This window comes from Pseudopipra pipra, chromosome 11 (genome assembly GCF_036250125.1).
Source record: "Pseudopipra pipra isolate bDixPip1 chromosome 11, bDixPip1.hap1, whole genome shotgun sequence".
Classification (NCBI taxonomy): domain Eukaryota; kingdom Metazoa; phylum Chordata; class Aves; order Passeriformes; family Pipridae; genus Pseudopipra; species Pseudopipra pipra.
The window spans coordinates 10,070,996-10,093,210 of record NC_087559.1 but is presented as its reverse complement, the minus strand read 5'-3'; the positions used below and the strand labels follow the sequence as shown (position 1 = coordinate 10,093,210).

At 44.6% G+C, this 22,215-nt stretch overlaps 1 protein-coding gene across 5 annotated transcripts in view; it reads right to left on the bottom strand.

The window, feature by feature from the left end:
* Positions 1 to 22,215, bottom strand: part of GRIP2 (glutamate receptor interacting protein 2) — a 276,763-nt gene that overhangs the window by 102,915 nt on the left and 151,633 nt on the right. The window contains exon 1 of one of the 5 annotated variants that reach the window (XM_064667447.1): positions 3,230 to 3,336. The exons of 2 other annotated variants lie outside the window; for them this stretch is intronic. In XM_064667447.1, the coding sequence (XP_064523517.1) occupies positions 3,230 to 3,308 (79 nt within the window). In that variant the 5' untranslated portion in view covers positions 3,309 to 3,336. Of the gene's footprint in view, positions 1 to 3,229; positions 3,337 to 22,215 lie in introns of those variants that run through there. 2 more of the 5 variants (XM_064667448.1, XM_064667443.1) reach the window with 2 other exon arrangements.

Sequence of the window (22,215 nt, the reverse complement as noted above, 5' to 3'; positions counted from 1 at the left end):
CAAACTCAATGAGTGCTGACTGATGTAACCTTTTAATTAATGGATTCTGTCAAAATTATAACAGCCCAAACTACTGCAATAGTTGATGTGGACTGGAGCATCAGCTTCCCCAGTCCCCCTGCTCCCAAAGCCAGCTTCTTACAAAGCCTTTCATCTGCATTTTCTGATTTCAACCACAGGAGTTTAAAAAATCCAGTAAACCCAACTGTGCCATCTCACTCCATAAAACCTCTCTCCCACAGCAATCAATTGAAAGGACAGCTGATGCTTACAGGAGAGTCTTTCAGATCAAAGCACACCAAGCCTGCTTAGACATGCCTGCTTTCCAAAAGGCTTGTCTGTACATCTCCCAATTAGCTCCAACTCCAGCGCAGGTCAACTGCAGATGAAAGGCAGGCATTTAGTGAGCACACCAAACTGCTACAAGACTTCACTTCCCAGCCTCTTACCCAGGCCTGTACTTGCAGCTGCCTTGCTCCAAGACTCTTTACCTGCATTCCCGAAATATGGATGTCAGCAGGTCAAGGGCAATGGTGTTGTCTTTGGTTGGGACTCCCCAGCATTAGACATCCTACATCTTTCGTCCTATGGCACATAAGGTCAGCTAGTTGCACAAGGCATTCCAGGACACTTAGAGAAGCTACGTTTTTTTAATTTTATTTATTACTATTATTATTGCTAAAACAGTAGTTAACATTCCCAGGATGCATGTTGGTCACCCTGCAGCCACTGAACACACACACACACAACAGCACTGGTTCCCAACAATGAGCAGACAAGTTGCTCTCACCAGCCCTGTCACTTCCCTTCCTGGGGGACAGGAATGAACACCATGGCAGTGTGATAGCTTAGCCCCAGTTTGTCCAGAGCCAGCATTAACCCAACAGAGACATTCTGAGCACAGCACCTGATAGGCTTTTTGTTTCTTTCCTAGCAATGGTTTAATGGAAAAATCCAATAATAGTTAAGGGTTCTCCCTGCCTATACACTCTAACTCTGATATCCACATAGAAATAGGGGACACAAACATTCCATGGAGGAATCCCTTTTTGACTTGAAAAAGTCTAGAGATTTTCTGCTCCTGCAGAGCCCCATAGTCAGGGGACCTCAATAAGAGCCATGTATTGTGTGTCGGGCAGTTCCTCCATGAAGGGATGTGTTTCCCTCATTAGTGAGATCTCAGTCTCCTGTGGGCTTTGGTAACTTCCAGAGTACATTCCTCTGGAGCATCACTCTCCTTGATGGCAGCAGCACACCATATTTTAACCCCTGTAAAGCAAAGATCAGGTCTAAAAGCCTGAAGATTTCTCACCTCCCCAGGCAATTTGCACATGGAGTTGAACTACTGAGTGACATGGGTGCAAGAAGGTCAACAGTCACTCATAGCCCTGCAACCCTACCATGAAGAATAAACCACAGACACAGGCAGCAAGTGCTGCTGGCAGAGCACAGGAAGTTTGCTATTAAAAACACAAAGGTGTATTAATGTTCTACAACAGTGTTATTTAGGAGGTGTTTGGGAGATCTAAGGTCCATAGGAAAGCAGTAAGCAGCAATTAGCTGAGTCACTTGCACATAGCTTGGGAACAGAACAGCAAAGGAGGAAGTGGTAATTGTCAGAAAATATGGGGTGAAAAAAGAATTAAAGAAAAAAAATACCTGCAGTTTAACCAGAGACTCCAGGAAGTAAGACTCAATTCCTATAGATTTAAAGGGAAGTAAAAAATTTCCTGTCTTTAGGGGATCCAAATTTGGATGGACTGGTTACTTATCACATTTCTACTGTATCACTGCTGTAAATTTGTATTCTGTGGCTTCTTGAAGGTGTCCAGCATTCTCAATAATCAGCATGCAAAAGGCTTAGAAAACTACAAATAAATCTTCAGCTAAGGCTCAGCAACACAATACCTGTTAACAGAACAGTGGCCCGAGCCTCTGATCTCTTTGTAAATCCAAACTTCTCCGATATTCACAGGGAAACATCTCCCTACCCCCCTCTCTCTGCCTCCCACCCCAGAGAATAGGAATGGCTGCAGTCCCTGCAACCAGCAGTGCTCTGTCTCCAGACAATTTCTCTGTCAGGAAGAGGATATGAACCTGGAAAGCCTGTGTAACTTTAGTAAGTAGTAAAACATCCAGATGCAAAGATTATTCAGTATGTTAAAACATAATTACGGCCAATTAGGAAGTTAAAGCACAAGGATAATAATTTTAGATCTCCAGAAGACAGAGCAGTGGGTTTGGCTTCCAGCACAGTACATGGCTGCTGTCCATAAGGACGGCAGCACAGACACCTTTATAAATGGACAGAGGAATATCCTAAGCTATTTGGAGGCAATTCCTTCCAGTTATTTTATTAAAACCTGCATAGTTCATGTCACCTAGATGTGCAATTCTTAAGGTTGTTTTCCTCTGCCTTAAGAACAGCAGGAATCAAAGGCTTAAGAGAAAACAGAAAGATCAACAGAAAACAGCCCACACCACAGTGGACCACTCACCACCGCACTGACTCACACAGGGATTAGATATCAGGAGCAGTTTGCAACCCTAGTCAAGCAGAACACAAAGTCCTGCTGTTGTAGGAAAAAATAAAATAAAATAATTACTTCTTAGGGATGACTCAAGTTCTCCAAACAAGCTCCCACCTCACCAACAATTTGGTCTCTTCAGAAGAAGCCAGAGTGTGCCATCACACTCACGGCACTCCACCATCCCCAGACTGCTCCAGGTATGCCCAATGAGACAGCTTCCCACTGAGTTTTCCCACAAAATACCAGCTTCCACAGCATGCTATATTTTACCATGCTGCTTCCTTCAAAGCATCTAATCAGGACCATCACACTTCAGATACCCCTAGCCACCAACAAATAGAGCTTAAATCCATTGCTTTTAACAGGCAATCCCCATCTCTGGTTATAGGAATAAGCTTCCAAAGGAAATCAGCCTTATAATTAAAAGCCTATAACTAGGGAAGAAGACAGACATGCCACCTCCTTTTCCCCTTCCCAATTCAAACCCACCAACACCAAGGCAGTCAGGGGATGGCAGAAGTTTTTTTCAGTTAATGAAATATCAGCGACAAGATCTGCAGGGGAGCTTAAACACAAACCTCAGACATGCATCTCGCAACCCACCCTGCTCCCTCCTAGGAAGATTTGAAACAAAATAAATGATGAAAGGTAAATTAAGCCACAAAGCAAATGAAAACTCCAATCAGCAGTACAATTACCTCGGAGTGCCCTCCACCGGAGGAAGGTCTGCAAGAAGTGCATGCTCCTTTTCCTCAGTCCCGGAGGAGGTGGCAGCATTAGCAGGACCAGCTCTGCTCCACGGCTCGCTCACAAGCACTCCAGCATCCCCAACCTCCTTCCAGCCCCAGCACCACCTCCGTCCAGCCTGCGCAAAGTGCACCTGGTCTGCTCTGCTAACCACTGATGGGGAGTCTGGGGCTTCTCTCTCTCATGCTCTCTCCCTCTCCAAATAAGCAATTAGCATGAATAATTACAGCTCTGATAATAATACCCAGCCACCTTTGAGCAAGAGGGAGAAGACTGTAATTAACTCTTTCCAGGGGATCAGAGGAAGTTGAAATAGCACAAGCCTAATTATCCTCTTCTGGGACACCTCCTGGCTACCCAGAAGCTTCGGAAAGACTGGGAGGCAGAGGTCAAGTAGCATCCTTTTAGAAATCTCTCCATCCAACGCAATTTTATGGGTCTGCTACCCAAGTGATCATTAGATGTGCAAATTTACACAAAGGGGAAAAGAACCCACAGTTTCTGTGTGCCTAATGGGCTGTCCATTCAGAGACTGCCTGCAGCATTATCCTATGACGAATCTTTGGCCACTGAGACTTCGGAGCTGTTCCCCTGCCAGGGAATATGTTGTGGTGATGTTCAGATCCTCCTGTACACGGTGCAGAGCCTCACCAGATGGAGGGTTGGTACCACCAACCCTGCCCAGGGCTCAGGAAACCTGACCCCAGGCTGGAGAGAGCACCAATGCCCACCCTGCAACAGGCTCTCACCATAAACCAAGCACTAAGGCGCTCCCACCCCAGAGCTTTCTACCTGCCTCATCCCCCAGGTTGCAAAGCCAGGGCGAGAACACCTAAATAACACAGGTAAGGACTTGGGATCAGCTCAGGAGAGAAGCCGGGGTGAGCACATTGAATATGCCTTTGCATCAAACTGGCTTTGCCCTCTGCCCGAAGCCTCTCCCGGCAGGTACGTGGGACAGACACACATGCGTGTCCTGCTCCCGGTTCCTTCCAAGAAGCAAAACACACTACATGCACCACCCCACCCCCCAGAGGAGTTCAAGTGAGTCAGAGACTAAAACAATGGATGGAGGCCCTCTGCAATAACTGCCCCAAGTTGACACAAGCTCTGAAAGGGGGCACAGGTTAGATGGTTGCTGTATGCTCTCCTCATATTACCAAAAAAAGTGATAAAGAGAGTTATTATACAATCCTGTCATGCTTTATTGCTATTGCAGTGTCTGGAGGTGTTATTAGAGTGCTGAAATAGAACAGCTGGGTACACTGCCCTCCAAACACTCCAGTCTCTTATTAAAAGAGCACAGGTTTCGTTAACATCTCTTTTACTCCATTCACCTGAAATCTTTAAGAGTGGAAAAATTAACATGTTTATGAACCCTTATCACTAGCCTTAGAAAATCTGCTGAAATTTTTATGTCTCTAAGCATTTAAGCATTAATTTTCATATTACAAAGACTCTACATAATTCTTTTATTTATGAAGTCAAGGTGCTCAGGGCACCACAGAATATAATAAAGCATTTCAAAATACAATATAATATAAATAAAATAATTTCAGATATTTAATGATTTTGAAGGTAAGACTTTACCAAGATGTATATAATGAGTATTTTAAATTTCCTTAGGTCACCTACTTTTATTACAGAACTATCTTTTTTTTTTGCTAATTTCTTGAAAAATGAGAAGGTAAACATATTCTTATAGACAGCCTGAATCCCACAAGTTATTACGTGTATTAGTTTCCCTGTAACATGAATAGTTCCATGACCATTAGGTAGACTAAGCAGTGGTATAAATTGAAGCTTATATATTAAGACCCAATCCTTGAAATGGTAACTCTTAATAAACAACATGACCAATATGGCTCAATGGTTATGATACTGGGGTCTTAAAATGCTGTTGTGTTGTGAAAAACTATACCTGGTGTACCCACACGTATGATGCAGCCAAATGTAATTTCAAGAGTTGGTTGAGTTTGAAAAAGAAATGGGTGTTTGGGGCATGGATTTTATTTTTACTATGACCTAATTGCTGGGGCAGCCAGTCCAGCCTCCGCTCTGGATTCTTTCCAGCTTACGTGTTACCCTCGGCATCCCTGACCCAGCAGGCTACTTATGAGCTATTAATGGACACTGGAGGTGGAGACACACACTACAATTCCCTGACTGGAAATGAGAAGTCTTTCCCACAAGCTGGATGTGGCCCCAGGGACAGGGAGGGCCTCGGTGGCACTCAGCACCACAATGGTGACAGTCCCCATCACGCTGTGGTGGGCAGACAGGGCTCACAGGGACCCACTGCTGCCCATCTAGGAGGTGTCTGAGGTCTTGGATCTGCGTGTTGGAAGTGTTATGGTGAGGGCATGTGGACACAGAGGGTATGAACCCCCATGGTTCTGCACTTCACATCTGCATACACAGCCCCAAAGATGGTTTTGCACAGATTTACACCAAAGTACAGCCTTGGGAGGTCAACCAAAATATCCCCAGTGGATCAGGCAGGGATGAGACATTCCAAAATTATAACCTTTTATGAGGAAATTTAAAGATGGTCTTCAATTAACCACTTTGGTTACTACTGATCTTCCTGAACAGGAGTGAGTGATGCAGCCCATTGTAGTCTGCTCTAGACACTCAGTACTGGCTGCCTTCGGGTGCTACTTTGCTAAAACTTTCAATGCTTTCAATTAACATGTAGCAAAACCATTAGTCATGTTGTCTTTCCGACAAATAATTGCTCTTCCTGGCTCCCTTCCAGATCATTGTGAGTTTCCATTTAATTTATGGACTGCTATAAAACATAAAGAAACACAGACTAATGCTTCATCAGCTTCCTAAGCATAAAGTAATTGGCTTTTCCAACACCTCTGGTGGGAAGGGGAGCTGACATTTCATTGTTTTATGGATCTGAAGGAAGGGTGGCTCGTCCAGCAGCAGAGCAGGGCAAAGGACAGACTCTCACCTTACGAGTCACATCTGGCACATCCACAAGCACCAGCTCCAGACCCTGCTGCACTGGGATGCGCCTGCCTGCCCCTTGGCTGAGCCTCCCACGCATCCCATGGCTGTGCAAGGCACTTGCCACAGAGGCATTAGATGAAAGGAGAAGGATGCAAAACATCAGAGGAAGCGGGGAGACTGTGTCATGAAGAAAACACAGCTAATTCCTTGCTAATTATTCAGACCCCAGGCCTCGCCTTATCCAGCAGCTTCACACAGGAAGCACAGCAAAGGATATTTGGGGAAGGAGGAAAGTGCTTTCCAGTACTGGGAGAACCTGCCAGCCCTCCCTGGGCCACCAGCTGCACATGGCCCATGGCCCTGAGGCCCCAGAGAACAGGTGATAGTTTGGGTGTTGCAAGCTCTCAGCTCACTTGTTTTGAAACACAACCCCAGTACCAACCACAGCACCCACTGGGCAGATTCACCCTATGCCTGTCCACACACATTCCATGTGTGAACACGCACCAGCACACTCAGGAAGCACCTCACACCTGTCCCACCATGGGCATAAGTCCCTGCTCTGTGCAGAGAACTGACAAACTTCTCTGTACAAAATGGCTACAGATGGCAAATCAAGGCAGCAAGCAACACCTCCAAAAACAAAAGGCTGAAGAAGCAACGCTTGAGTGATTACAAAAACTTGAACTGAAAGCTGTTCAAAATGCATCCAAAAGAGAAATGGAAGAGGGTTGCTGAGCCTGACTCCCCAAATAAAGTCTCTTTACTGACAAGTTCGTCTCCAATTTGCAAGTCTTGTGTCTGACTGCACCCGGAGTCGATGCCAGCCCTTACACAAGTACCCGCTGGTGAGAGGCCGTATCTGGAGGGACAGAGCACTCAGGGACAGCACTCCCACTGCTCCTCACTGACTTTAGTACGTGCAAGAGCTGGAACTGTTGGCCACCCACAGGCAGAGCCCTGGTCCTTGCCCGGCAGCTGTGGCAGTGCCACAGGGCGAGCAGCAGCTCGGGGGCTGACGGGGCTCTTTAAGTGCTGCAGCCTGGACTGCCTTGCTCTGCGCTTCGAGGTGGTGTGAAAGGCTTGCAGAGAAAAGCAAAGAACTGTGAATCTCAGCAGAAATGGGGGTTGTGCTATTATACCCCAGTACCAAGGGAGAAGACTAAATAATTAATCACAAAAGCAGCTGAGTGTTAACGAGCTGAGCAGGATCAAACCGCATGGAAGATGCAAAGCCCCCCCAACCCTCTTCGGTGTGCTGACAAGCCTCATTTTAATAACTTGACTACCAAAGCCAAGAGGATACACCACAAATAAATGTATCCCAGCCCTTGATGTCTTGGGCTCGTGCTGAGGATCAGCTTAACACCCCGTTTGCCACCAAGCATGGAAACAGTCCAGAGCTGTGTTTTGCACGGGGAAGAACTGGGGGAGCAAGGTGTCCCATGCTTTGGGTGGTCAATGCAGGGGTCTTCTGCATGTGTCACCCCACTTTCTCTGTGGTTTTAAGGGAGGGGAGGATGTGTATATGGAACAGGAAAAACAAACAAATAATGCTGCTTCGGTGCCATCCCTAAATAGCAGAGTCTGACTATGCAGAACTGAGCAGCAGCGTCCAGGAGCCGGCGGGGATAACAGCCTGTGCACAAGACAGGAAGGGAAATACATGAGCATGCCTCTCTTGGATGCTCTGTCTAGTCAGCCATGCTGAGGACAGATCACAGAACCATTCTGATTTACCCTGCACACAGTGTATCCATGTGCAGGCTACAAGGCTATAATCTACTAATACTAAGACACAACTAGTAAAACACAATCTACACAGCACAGCATTAGATCACCTCACCTCCCTCCCCAGCACACCACATATCAGACCCAGCACAGATCTCTGTCACTCCAGCTTGTGATGGAGATCTTAAGTACTAACATTTGCATCATAGCCCTTGAGCTATTTTCATCAGGCTTTCTCCATACTACAGTGAGAAAGGATTGTGCCAACTAGGGTGAAAAAGAACATCTGGGCTCCATTGTGCCAACAGCTACAGGAAAACAAACTCTAAATAATTATATATTCTGCTTATACAGCACCATGGCTTCCAAAAGGGCTTTGAGAAGTTAAACTGATAGGCAGGCAATAGACAGAGTTCTGCCATCCATCACTCAGATGCTACAATCTGAAGGGAAATAAGGATCCTGTTCAATGGCCCAGAAGGAATATATAGACTCGAGGGGTATTTGCACACTCAGTGCAGGATATATGCACCTACCACCTTCAGGGATCCTCTCCAGGAGTTTATTTTGGCTCTGGTATCTTTTTCCTGTAAAGTCTGAATAGGCTGATTCCTATGCAGCTGAGGGAAGATGATTCAAACGAGACAGTGAGATCGGCTTTGCTACAGTATCTGTGTGATTGCAGGGCACCAACCTCATGAAAAGACCCACGTGCTGAAGTCAGAATGATGCTTCTGAACATTCCCTGTAATAAAACACAAAGCTCTCTCTCCTCCACCATGATATCAACATCACAACTCTGGTCAAACTAAGGAAAGTCATAATCTAAAACAGTACTCATGCTTAATGCATTCCCAATATCCAAGTGTAATCCCTATGGGCACCCAAAGATCTTTAATCCTGTGTATTTTATCAGAAAAACACAACAGACTATGAAATTACTTCCTTTGCCTGCATCTCTTACTAAGACTGGAAGAGAATAGAGTGAATTTTGCAGGCTTGTCCATCAAGGTACGAAAGCCACAAAATAAGCAACAGGGTGAAGATTTACTTGGGACAAGAACCCCGGGAACAACGGGATGCTGCAGGACACATTCGCCATTGCAAAAGCCGATCTCATAGTGCAGGTTGGGGCAGAGCTGAGACCTGGTCAGCAATGCAGAATTTACTCAGGCGCTTCACTGTCTTGGAGAGGCTTTGCTGCAACACTTTAATGATACATGGGCTGAATATTTTGCATTTCTGTGCACAAAACCTCACTCAGTTGGAATGAGGTTGTGTCCCTGGTGGGACATCGCTTACATCAAAATCTCCCTCGCTTCTCAGCATGACTTTCATGTCCCCCCACCATTTTGAAGGCAGAGACATATCTATGTGTGAGGATAGACATATCATTTTTAAACATTCATTGAGCTGGAAGTGTGGAAGATGCCAGCATACGAAGGGTTCAACTGATGTGTAAATGCAGCTCTTTGAAAAGAAGAAGTTGAACACCAAAACTGGTTCAGTGCAGTTAAATTGGTCCCCTAAGGGCCAGTGGTTAACAGAAACCTTCAGCCCAAATAAGAGCGAGTGAAATATTCAGCAAACAGCATTTAATGCTTATGTGCAGGAGAAAAAGTGGTGCAACTGTTGGAAAAAGAAAATATCATGTTACCCCAAGCTACAGTAAAAGTAGCAGATAAAGAGTTTTTTTGGAAAATACTCTGGGTGTGACAGGGTTCTGGCAACCAGGACCATGGCTAAAGCCAGCACTGGTCCCACCACCCCAACCCATTGCTCGGACTGGGCACCCTCCAGGCATTATGGTTCTAAATCACATTCCCTGGGGCAGTGGTGGGGACACTCAGCATGGACCTGAAATGGGCCCCCAAGGAGCGAACAGAGAGGATCGAGGCTCTGACCCATACCTGAGGGGGACACACATGAAAAAACTTCCTTCTGTGACCCAAAGTCACCTCTGGAGACCCTTAGCTGTGACTGGATTTAAGGGTTGATGATATTCTGTCCTTGGGTTGAACTTTACCTGATGGCTACACCTGATGGAGTGGGAACAGGACCAACCTCTTGGTCTCTCCTTGGCTATGTCCCTATGGAGTACCAGGAGCATGAGCTCAAGACTGCAGCTAATCCACTTGCATTAACAAGCAGTAAAATGGATATGCGGCAGGGTCAGGGGTTGTGTGAGGTTTACTTCACCCTGTGAAGTTCCCAAAATCAGGATACACCTGGCCATGGAGGATTTGACCATCAGCACGTCTCCTGTGCTGCTGGCAACCTGAAACCAGACTGCTCCACTGTGCCAAATGATACCACCTTAGCCAGACAGACCCACAGACAAAGTCTGAACCTGCTCCACAAGAGCTCAGTTCTTAACTGTCTTCCAATAAAAATGTATCAGAAACACCACCATCATTTTAATTTCCCTGTGAGGGATGCCAGAATTGCTTTTTGTTGTTCAAATCAGTCTGGTTTATCCCCTCTATTTCTCTGTGTTTTCTTCCCAGAAAGGAATGTATAAATACGGGCGCTCTGGTACCTGATTTTCTTGAGTCATTTTAATATCTATTATATGTTCATTGCTCGAAGACAAAACTGTAAGCAATAGCTCCTTCCTGGGCAGCAAGGGAGTTCATCAAAAACATGACAATAGATTCAAAGAAAGAAAATGCATTAGAAATGAACTGCTCAGGGAAGCAACATTTGCTTTACAGGAGGAACACAGACAGTGTATTATTACTATTTAAATTCCTTGCTTTCTGAAAGGCCTCATCTTTATGACTGTTCAGCTACATATCATAGAAATAAAAAGGAGTTATTTCTTCCTGTTTAATCAATTGGGGATGATTTTATTGAAGAAAGACCTTGCCAGTATCTCTGGGATGTAAGACCACGGCTATTGCTAATACATGGGAACAGCAGCTGGTAGGTAAACTAACTGGACACTATTTTATTTTCCAGCTGGGATCACTGAACAGTTATTGGATAATCCAATGCTCAGCTTGGAGCCCTCACTCACAGGCAGAGGAAGAATTATTTCAGGAAGAGAAACCTGTGTTATTGGATTCATATCTCTGGGCTTTTCCTGTTGCACTGGCAGTGGATCTGAGTGGGGAAATAGTTTTTTTCTTGCAGAAACGTAACTTTTTTTTGTTGTTTCTGTGATGATACAGGAGCTCTACATGTCATAGTTGATAACCTAAAATAACCTGAGGTGCCAATTCCAACTGCAGATCTAAATCAGGCACATCAGGGATCTGAGCTGGGATCTCTCTGCTCACACAAATGTCCTGTCCACCCAGTCATTGTCTATTTCTCAGGAAAATGTCTCTTTCTTTTTAGTCTGACTGTGGTTAGAGAGATCATCCTGAACCCTGGAAGGAGCTTCTAATGGCAAGTACATCAAAATTCTACAGATCCTGTGGATCCCTGCATTCTGACTCTCCCAACTACCTTCATTTCTTAGACCACTCACATGGTTGCAATAGACTGGGCAATAAATTAGATGGAGAGAAAGACTCTGCCTTTCTCACTGCCAGAGGTATCAGCTACATTCCTAATTTCCCAAAACTTCTAGAGATGTGCAAATGTATTTTAAGGAAAACAAGATACATACAAGCAGAGGGGAGGGAAAAAACACAAGAGTAACATGCAAAGCCTTTGACTGAAAAAGGCTTATATTTCCTTTCAATTACGTGCCAGCCAGCAGAGAAAATCTACATCTTCTCATAGAGAGAGCTGAGCCTCTGGTAACTTCATGTTTAGGCTGAGGTACCTTGGTGAAAATTATGCTCACAGAAAGACACCTCAGCAGGTGTTGGTTTATAATCACTCCTTTAATTGGTGGTTGGCCCCAGTGCAATGGATGCTGATCTATCCAAGCAGCACAGACACAGCAACATATGATGCAAACCACTGCAGGATTCTGGACAAATGCCCAAAGCATTCATTTTCTGCTCACGCATGTTTTCTCAGTGGACAAAAAGAGTGTGTATGAGGACAAAACATTATCTCATGACTGTTCCACTACACTCCAATGCACTCAGATGAGACAGGGCACATAGGTTGTGAAGACAGACCATTTATTTGAAAAGGCACTTAATTTCCTTTTGGAGTTGTGTTTCTTGAAATAGATTGTTAAAAAAAGGAAATACAGACATATGTCTTGGGGATTGATATATCATGTGGTGATTTTGTAAGGAGCACAGCCATTCCCCTGTGCCCCTCCCTGCTCAGTTACCAAGCCCTGAATTACACACTGCTGTTGATTTCCATGGCTTTGTATGATTAATCTGGCTATACTCTGCAAAGCAAAAAGAGCAATTGGAAGAGAGAGGAAAGGAAATCACTCACAAAAAAAAGTAGGTTACAATAACCCTCAGGAGCTGAGTGAAACCAAGAAGAGGAGAAGAGTTCAGCACTAGGCTGCCAGCCCAGGCAAGGATACAACCCCGACTCCAGCATGTCGGACCCAGTGAGCCTCAAATGCACAACACAGCACATTGAGAGAAAAGTTTTTATAAAGCCATATTAAAAGAAAATAATGGAATTTTTTTTCAAGGACTTAGACCCGAGGATGAGGTACACAGTGCTATTTTCCTTCCCCTGACTAGGGTGGGATGTAACTAGTTCATGCAACAGAGTTCAAAGTGAAGAGAGGGATCCTTTACAGATCCCCTCCCAACACACTGTACAAGGAGATAGATCACTCCTTTTAGCCAAGCTAAAGGAGCCAGCATAACATATCCAGGAGGGAGTGGAAAGCTAGAAAAGCACTTGCTAACACTTGCATTAAGAGAGCAGTTGGTGGTCACTAGATTTGTTGAAAGTAATTGAAAAATTACTGTAATTTCAGCCTACAGCAAGAGCCAATGTTGTTTAGCTTTCTGATTGTATCTGTAACTCATGGAAACATCTTTTTTTGGCCAGACTACAAAAACACAAAAATAAAATACAGACCTTTATACCTTGCCAGTATGTAGCCTTGTTATCATTTCCGGACTCCTCCAGAGCCAGAATGCTGAAATCTCACTTCACGTTATTTTTGCCCTCTTACTCTTCTGCAATGCATTGTTAAAATATTTTGCCAGTTAATAAAGCCACTTCATTTTAGCCATTACTATTCAAAGTAATTCCGTGAAAGTATGAAATGAAAACCTATTTCCTTACCAGGTATTTACACTGAGACAGGATAGAAAACCTAGAACTGCCAGCAAGGATATAAAACATCCCATACTAGTAATATCAGTCTGTAGGTAACTTGAGTTCCTGTCTTGCTAGCACTTGTAAAAAGTATATTTTTGTAGGTGAATATAGAAGAAAGAAGTTAAGGAAAAAGATTCATTTTTACTGATGTGGGATTATAATTTTGCCTTGTTGCTCCAGATGTCACACTGGAGGGACAGGGCAGCCTGGTGGGAGCCTGAATTTTAAGACTTTAACAAGGACGGGAAAACAGCATTACACAAAATTTACTGGGGGTGCCTGTGGGGTGATTTTGGCCTTTCAATTCTGTCAAATTTAGGTGGACCTTTGCAATTAAAACAGAAGTACTACTGCCACACTGAGAGAGCAGAGCAACTGAGAAGCTAATACAATTTCCTTCACATGGCCCTGGGGCACAGGAGCAGATTGGCCTCCAGACAGACCCACTGCAGATTCCCTGTCAGTTCCAAAGTAAACGAAGAATTGTGATTTGGCACATCCCCATGAGTACACAAAGTCAGACGCCTGTACATGAGGGAAGAGGTACTACATATAAAAAGCTGTACAGGCACATAAAACAAGCCTTGGTCAATAACAGGCGCCTGCTCCCATCATCCTGGGCTTTTCTCAGCTGAGGCAGCTGGAATAGTTGTCACAGAGAAAAGAGATGCCCAGTCAAACTGCCTGCACAAATTGTTAATCGAAGAAATATAAATGAAAGGTATGGGACAGAGCCCCAGCCCCTGGTTTTAGCTTTAATAACACCCTCAGAAACCCCCACATGGTTTTATATGCAAAACAGAAAGGATGAATGGGCATGCACAAGGAGCCCAAGGATATCACTCTGGTTTTGTAGAGTTTTACAGATAGGGACAGCAAAGCCCAGATTTTCCAAACCATTCCAGAAACAGCCTGTGACCCTCTGTGTATCACAGCAAAGAGCCATCTCACCTCTTCACATGGTCTAGCGCAACTGCACTTGTTTAATGTATCCACAGCAAGGCTGGGTGGGCTTTCATTCCTCCTGCAACAAAGTACACCTGGGATCTGGGCAGGATTTGCCCCAGGATACCAGCACATGCTGTACCTTTCCAGCAGGAAGGGTTAACACCACCTCTGACACACTGTCTTGCACACTGGCTCCCCCACAAGAATTTGTGACCTGCCCCTGGGCTACAAAGGGCCTTTTTCCTTCACTTACCCCCCCTAAGGGATCCGCTGCTGGAGCCTGGAGGAGCCACACAGCACTCAGAGTAGGTGACAGTCACCTGGGATGCTACAACATCAGGCTGAAAAATGAGCTTCATTTGGAGACATAAATAAAATATGTCCAATCATGAGTTATTAATGAGATATGGAAAGGGCTAAAGCATTGCCACACTGACAGAAGAGGAATCACAGCCACTGCCAGCTCAGTCGTTTGGGCTCGAGGAGTTTCCTGTGTTCACCACTGCCTGGTTTTCATTGCTGCAGCAGGAACAGCCCCATAAATATTCACTGCAGCAGCCTCCAAGATGTCTTCTGCTATGAAACTCACAGGTGAGGATAAATCCTAGAAGGCAGCAATCATCCTAAAGAAAAGGTGGCCAAGCAAGGGCTATAACATTGCACTCAGCCTTAGGTTTCTGAAACCATGGGCTCAACATCTGCACCACAGCTGCATTTTGGAGAGAAGTCTGGCTTCTCTGTGTGCTGGTTTGCCCATCTCCTAAATAAAAACTGCTTTGTTTTACTGGTTACTCTGGGCCTGGAGGATAAATGCAGTCATAACAATGGCTGTCTCCTCCAGGAGTAGAAGCTCCACAGGACTTTTCACTCCAACACGTTGCTGTGCAGTGCTCTGGACTTGGCAACACACCACAGGATGGAAGCAGCTTACCTGCTTGCCCTTTTTTTGCCTTTTCTTTTTTTTCCCCCTAGTCAACCAGAGGTCCAAAACATTTCTTGTTTTTCTGCAGTGAGCAAATCTTTTTGTGACAGAAACCCAATTGCAGCAACACTCCCTGCTATGAAACACAGCCGGGACGCTTCACAGCGCAATACTGCCGCACAGCAAACAAGGGATGTGGCACAAGAGCATGTTCCCAATTCCTGGGATTGATTTCAATGACACTGTTCTCAACAACAACATGGAAATAAAACCAAGCATCTTTCTACACTGAATGGGATGCAGTAACTTCTGTTTAAGGGACAAGTCAGGATGCTTACATGCCCAAACACGGTATCATTGAAAATCTGGGTCTCATTATAAAAGCTGCTGTTCTAAAACCATTAATTTTATTGCAAGTCTCACTCTATCTGACAGTTTTTCTGAACATATTCCTCTAGTTTATTCCTGGGGGTTTCAGAGTGGTTTTTCTTTGCTTACTTATTAGTTCCCAGTCAAACACTAGAGAGGAAGAACAAAATGCAAGAGAAAGCATCTACTCGAAAAAAGAAGGTAGTAGACATGACTCAGTGAAGCTTAAAAGGCTGAAAAACACAGAGGTATGTAAAAGGAAAGCAGAACATGTATTTTCTTTTACAAATTGTGATGTTTGGCATGTTCCAGATGACAGCTTTTGACAAAGGAATAGCAAAATTACTTCTATTACATAATTCACACCACACACTAGGAGGAACTAGAGTGGACAAAAATAAGCATGTTTTAAGCTTGAGTGTCTCAAACCAAGTAACCAAGCATTTCCTCTGCCACAGCAGTGGGGTCCAGGCCCCTTAGTGTGTGCTGCTGGTTGCTCAGGCAGCTCCTGGTCTCACCAGCTCTTGCAGAGCATCTCTTCCCTTGGGCTGTGGGCTTTGCAAAGCATAGGAAGCAGTGAGGACACCTTTAAATTGCCTCATTTGCTACTTTTGAATCCAACATATGTATCTGGTTAATTATTTAGCATCTCCACCACTTGTGTTTACTTATTTATAAAATACTGATGATTAGCTGCCATAATTGGGAGCTAGCAGGAAAGGCAACCACCAACCACCCCTCTCCAAAAAGTCCAGTTTGAGCTCAGCTGAATTACAGGCATGGCCAGACTGAAATTGTTTAGCTTTTCTAATGGAAAAACACTGTAATGTTGAGAGAAGCTTAATTATTGTACTGGACAAGTGACTGTTTGTTCCTTGGGGTCTTCAGTGGCACCTTCTGCAGAGGATCAAGAGTCCTTGAAGAGGAGTGAGTAGCCCTACAGCTGAAGGGATTGATGTTGGCCAAAGACAGCCCAGAACTGAGACAGGGAAGTGCTGCCTGCCCCCAGCCAACTGGATGAACGCCTGATGGATTAACTGTGAATGTTCCTCGTGCCAGGAAAAGCTCAAGGGCTCAGGGAGAGAAGGAAAGCAGGAATCCAAGAGGACTGACAGCAAGAATTTCTCTTCGAAGTGAGGGGATTAGCTGGGCAGGAACAGCCCGAGTTTGAGGGAGGGAAAAGATAATAGCACAGAAGGCAGAGTTGGGAGAAAGCTTGCCTAGGAAGTGCCAGCCTGTGGGAAGGGGTCTGTTTTGAAGCAGAGAGTAGCAATAAGTACAGGGTGATCAATCCTTATTTCCATGAGGGTGTTTAAAGTTACACAAACATAACAGCATCCACCATAACTGAGATTTAAACATAGAACCTTACAATGAAATTCCAATTAACTTTAGCAGAAGGAGAATACACCCAGCAAGCCTCCAGCTGCAGATCCAGGCAGAGCACATGTTTTTGGGACACTGGGTCACATAAATACCCGGACCAGAGGACAGAGGGGTATCTAGGCTGGGGTATCTGCCATTCTTTCACACAGCCCTCTATAGATCTCTTCGTCCTTTTGTCTTCCTGTCTCTCTTCCAAACAAAGGTGGTGGGAATTTTTAGTGCCAAATAACAAGTGTTTTTACCGATTTTACTGATCATCTCCTATGATGCAACAGACAGATAGTGAGCTTTTGACCATTTACAAAAGAGAAATGCAGCAGAGTTCATGACTCACTAGCATAAATTCATACCAGCCTCCATCCTTGGTTGCTGCCCAGTCATAATGGGCTCATTCTGGTACCTAAGTGCCTAGGCATCATTTATTTTTTCTCAATCTTTTGAGGACGTACTTTAAACATCCGCTGTCCCAAAATACTGAAGACAAGTAACAACGTCTCTCTCTGGTTGTTCATTTCAAAGCTCTAGTCCCAGAAGCCAATTCCAGCTCAGTTTAATCCTTGATCAAAGCAGTACAATTTAGCATTGGATTAGCAATTTGCTCATTTAAATCTGTCACTAAGAAATGCAGGTGATTTAAGTCAATTCTAAATATTTCAACCAAAGCCACTAAAACTTTATCAGGTAGTACAGGGATAACATTTTTTTAACCTGCATTACAATCTCAGGTTGCATTTCCACAGTGTTTTGCAGGCACAAATGCACTTATTCTCCCTCTGTCAGAACAGTCATTCCTAACTTCCCTGGAAAACTGCAGAAGGAAAACTCATTATGTTACAACACTATTGCCAGTTCCTTGAGGATGTTTAGCAAAAAAGTATGCCAGGGAAAAAGAACTGGAAAAACTAATAAGGCACCAAGACTTCTCCTGGCATCTGCCAATCAAAAAGGGACTCCAGGACTGTGTTTATTCCAAGCCCTTCCAGGCATCACTCTAGGAGGTGGAAATCTTGCCTTTGCCACTCTGTTTGACTGAGAACAGGAAGCTCCTTCCAGTGCAGAGAGAAGCTCATGAAGCCTCCAAACCACGGAGGAGAAGAAACAAAGAAGCATCACAAAAAACTCTCAAAAGTAAGTGATGCCAAATAACCTGTGTCAGTGTGTGCAGCAGCCCTCAGGCTCCTGCTCTCTACTCAGGTCTGTCACCTAGAATTGCAACCTTGACCTGACAAATACTACTTTACTTACTAGGCAAGTCACACACAGGATTTGCACCCCAGACTTAAGGTCTAGTCTGCCTCAGGAACTTCATTGTGTTCAGGCCCTTCCCTTTGCTACCTAAGTTTTGTACCTGCCGGCCCCAGAGTTCCCATGCATCAGCACACACAGATCCCTGCATCAGCAAGTAAGTCTCTCTCCCCTTAAGTGAGGCTAACAGCTGCATTTATGCATTCAGTGAAGCCTGGAATCAATAGTATCCGAGTTACACTGAGCCCCTAAAAGCTGGTTTGCTTTAGAGGTCCCTATAAAAATGCAGGTCATCTTCCTTTACAGCAAAGGACTTTGATCTGCTGCAGGAGTGCCGCCGGCTGGAGGGGCTTGCGCAGGAGAGTTGAGCTCCCAGCGGCGAGATACGCTCCAGGCTCCATTAAAATGCAAACCTTCCAGAAATCAAAGACAACAGCGTCGGGACCGAGCACCGGCTGCAGCGCGCCCTGTGAGCAGGGAGTGCAGAGACCATCGAACACTCGCACAACTCATCTGGGGGCGAGGGACCCGCGGATCACAGTCCAGCACAGCACAAAAAACTTCTTATCACACGCAATCCTGAAGGATGGTGAGTACAGAAACTGTTCTGTCCCAGATTAATTTACTTTGAAATACAATATTACTGCTCCTCAAATCTTCTCAAAGTTGATTTTCTCCCCATTATCCTGCCAGGTTTCTCATCCTTTCAACCCACTCACCTCCTGAAAGGAGTGCAGGGAGGGACATGCACCAGGACTCCCTAACAGTGTAGTGAAGTCCAACAAACACCCAAGTGCTTCTCCCTGCAAAGTAACAGCTCCCACACGGGAGGAGGGAAACCTTGTGAGACTGAGGCACACCTAAATCTACTTTACTGCAGTAATAACCATGGCAGATGAATAGAGTAAAAATCCAGAGAGTCAACGGGCAAAAAAAAAAAAAAAAAATCCAACATCTGAAAAATATAGGACATGCAAAAAATTAAAATAATCCTACTCCCGCCTGCCGATGCACGGGGGTGAAAATCAATCACAGACCACGTAGCTTTTTTCCTCCTGCTCAGCTAAGGAAAAGTAAATGCTCAAATGAGTCCCCTCCAAGTCCCTCTCACAGGCAGGAGGGAGCTGCTCCGCTCTGACCGTACCTTTACTCCTCCGTCTCACCACCCCGAGCCGGCACTTGAGCGACACAGCAAACATCTCCCCGACCGCAGCCTCCAGCGCTCCGCTCACATGGCTCTGTGCCGCTGCTCCCTCCGCACCTCTGCCTGCTCTGCGAGGGGCTGCTGGCTCGAAATTAACGTATGATTACTGTGAAATGAGTCGTGCTTTCGGCAGTGGCAGAGGGAGTGAGAGGGAAGGGTTTTTGGGGGGAGGATGGCAAAGGCTGAGCTAGAGGGGGCACAGACCCTTTTCAGTACTTTCAGTGTGGGGCTGTTTTGTTATCTTGTCCAAATGAATAAAATCACACATTGATGTTTTTAAACGTATTGCCAGTCTCCTGCTGTTAAGGGCTGGGAATCTGCTACTACATTAACATAATTTGCAAAGTAAGATTATTCCTTAGCACACATGGGTGCATGCTTGCACTTCACCAGAAAGCTAATCCAGAGATTACCGGAGCAAAGGAGATAAAAGTCCTCGATTTTATGGAAGCAGTTCACCAGAAACACAGCACTGGCACAAATGCTGTGGGACTATGTGCTGGTAAGGGCCCCGCAGGGCCAGTCCTGCTAAAGAAACTTCTCTGCAAAAGAACTGTTCATGTCTGCAGAAACCACTGACAATGTCCCACAGACCTAAGAGCAAAGCCACTACCCCAGGGAGGCACAAACCACCTGTTGAACATCAACTTTCCAAACATGATGTATCCTGAGTCCTGCTTGGAAAAGTGGGATGATGGATCATCCTGGAGATTTTTGCTGGTGATGGAGCAACCTTGGAGCAGTTCAGGGCTGTGCCTTCAAACCTGCTGGAGAGGTTTTGTTTCTATAAGCTGTCACATACAGCAGAGGACAGTGGGCAACCCTGGGCAGCACCCCAGGATACAGCATGGGAAAACTCCAGCTCTGTAGAAGAAAGCTTCATTACTAAGCCAATACCTGAGGGCTAAAGACTGCTCTCAATAGATGGACATCTGGGAGTTTACCAATACAAAGTCTCTGAGCACCTTCCATAGCCAACATTTCTGCAGATCCCACAGATGACTTTGGAGATTGCAATTAGCTGCCTGCAGCCATTGGTCTGTGGCAACAATACGCTGTGGGTTTCCAGAAGTCTCCTTAGAGACATAATACAGAGTAATTCACCTCTGATGCCTTATCTCAGCCACTGAGTTTTTGGACTGTGGTCACCCTCACAGTTTTTCGGCTAGAAGGTCACATGCACAGTTTGGCAAATTCAAACTCAGTGATGTAAGTCTGGAACCAAATGAGAATGTAACACAGACTGACCCCAAGAGGTTTCCAGCAAGGAAGGGGCTATAAGAGATCTGCTCTGAATGCATAGCAGCGTTAGTGACACACACAAATGGCAATCCCAAAGGAGCTAACATCGAATTCCAAATTCAGGAATTCCAGTTACAGACCCTCAAAAGTCAATAAACCCTCAGTGCCTTAGAGGTCAATCTTGGTATAACAAGGAGAGATTTTCTTCTTGATTCCAGCTTGTTTTCTTTAGAATTATTTAGAGTTGAAAGCATTGGCAGGTGTGTGTACGTGTATATGAACTCTAGATAAATTTAGATGTAATGTGGGTATTTAAAGCCTTGTACAGAAGACAAGAAGCCTGAGTGTGTTTGCATTGCATGAGAAACGTGCACCTGGGACTGATGCTGGGTTGAGGGATGGGGGCAGGCAATGGGGCTTCTGCTCCTGCTACAGCTGTGAAAGCTCAAGGGGGCTGACAGAGCCCAAATGTTCAATTTCTAAGACAGCCTGAGATCTGACTCCCAGTCCCCATTCCTTCCTCTGTTCACACTGCTTTTTCTTTCTCCCCTCTACTGAGCACAGGCATCTCCAGTTAATTTCACTGGAGCTGCAGCAGAGGATCTTAGACAGTTTTTCCAATCAAAATATCATTTTGCACCAGATTTTGCCTGCTTTCATGATGCTGAAGTACCAGTCTACCAATAAAACTATAGGAACCATGCCATTTCATCCTCCTGGGTTCATCACTGGGATTTAAGTGTATTCAGACATAAACCTGAATATTAAGATCCAATTTACCCTCCTCTGAGAGGCTCAGAGAACTTCTTTAGTCAGGGGAATTGCCTGGATGTCCCAAGACAATTGGTTTTCCCTCAGAGGAAATTCCAGTTGCAAACAAAACACAGCTGTTTCCCTTTGATACTGAAACAAATGTGTTTTCTGCTCTCCTACATATAAATCTAATCCTCATTTCAGCTCAGGAAATGACTGTGGGGACACTGGTCATCAACAGTGCACAATAGAAGGAGTGAGAAATGCAGCAATTAAACTAAGAGGATAAAAAAGCATTTGTATAATGGGAAATCTATTACCATTTATCATGTCTGGTATTTGAAGTGGCTCTGCCAAATCATAGAATCCATTGAAAATAATGCAAGAGATTAATGAAAATAGATATGCACCAAGTTTCAGAAAAATAAAGCAAAACACCATGTGACTAATGAATATACAGAATTAGAATATATGTACGTACTGCTGCATTTGTCTGTCTGGTAGTGAGTGATTACACCTTTTCTATAACAGCAAACTGTGGAGAAATTATAAGAAAAAATCTTGTCTTCTATTCATGCAAACATTTAAAAATATGTATTAGGACAAAATTAAAGGAGCAGAAATTATTCAAAGTAGAGTTCGCATTAAATTAGTTCATTCTTTTCTTGAAGTTCCCATAAAGTTTGTTTCCTTCCTCAGGAATAATAATGTAAAGTCCCGTGTGTCTAATACGTATCCTGAAAATTACACACTGTACTAAAGCGTATTTTAGAAGGCAGCATTTCCTTACTAACAGGTGCAGTTATAGCTGAATGTATTAATGTTACAAATAATACTGCCTTTGTGAATTTGTTCAGATCGTTTTCATCTTCTCTTCACTAGTTTAAAGGATGTTCCTGCATTACTTTTTATGTGCTTCAATTCTGTTTATGACTATCAGCACAGTCAGCAGGCAGACCCGTAAAACAGAT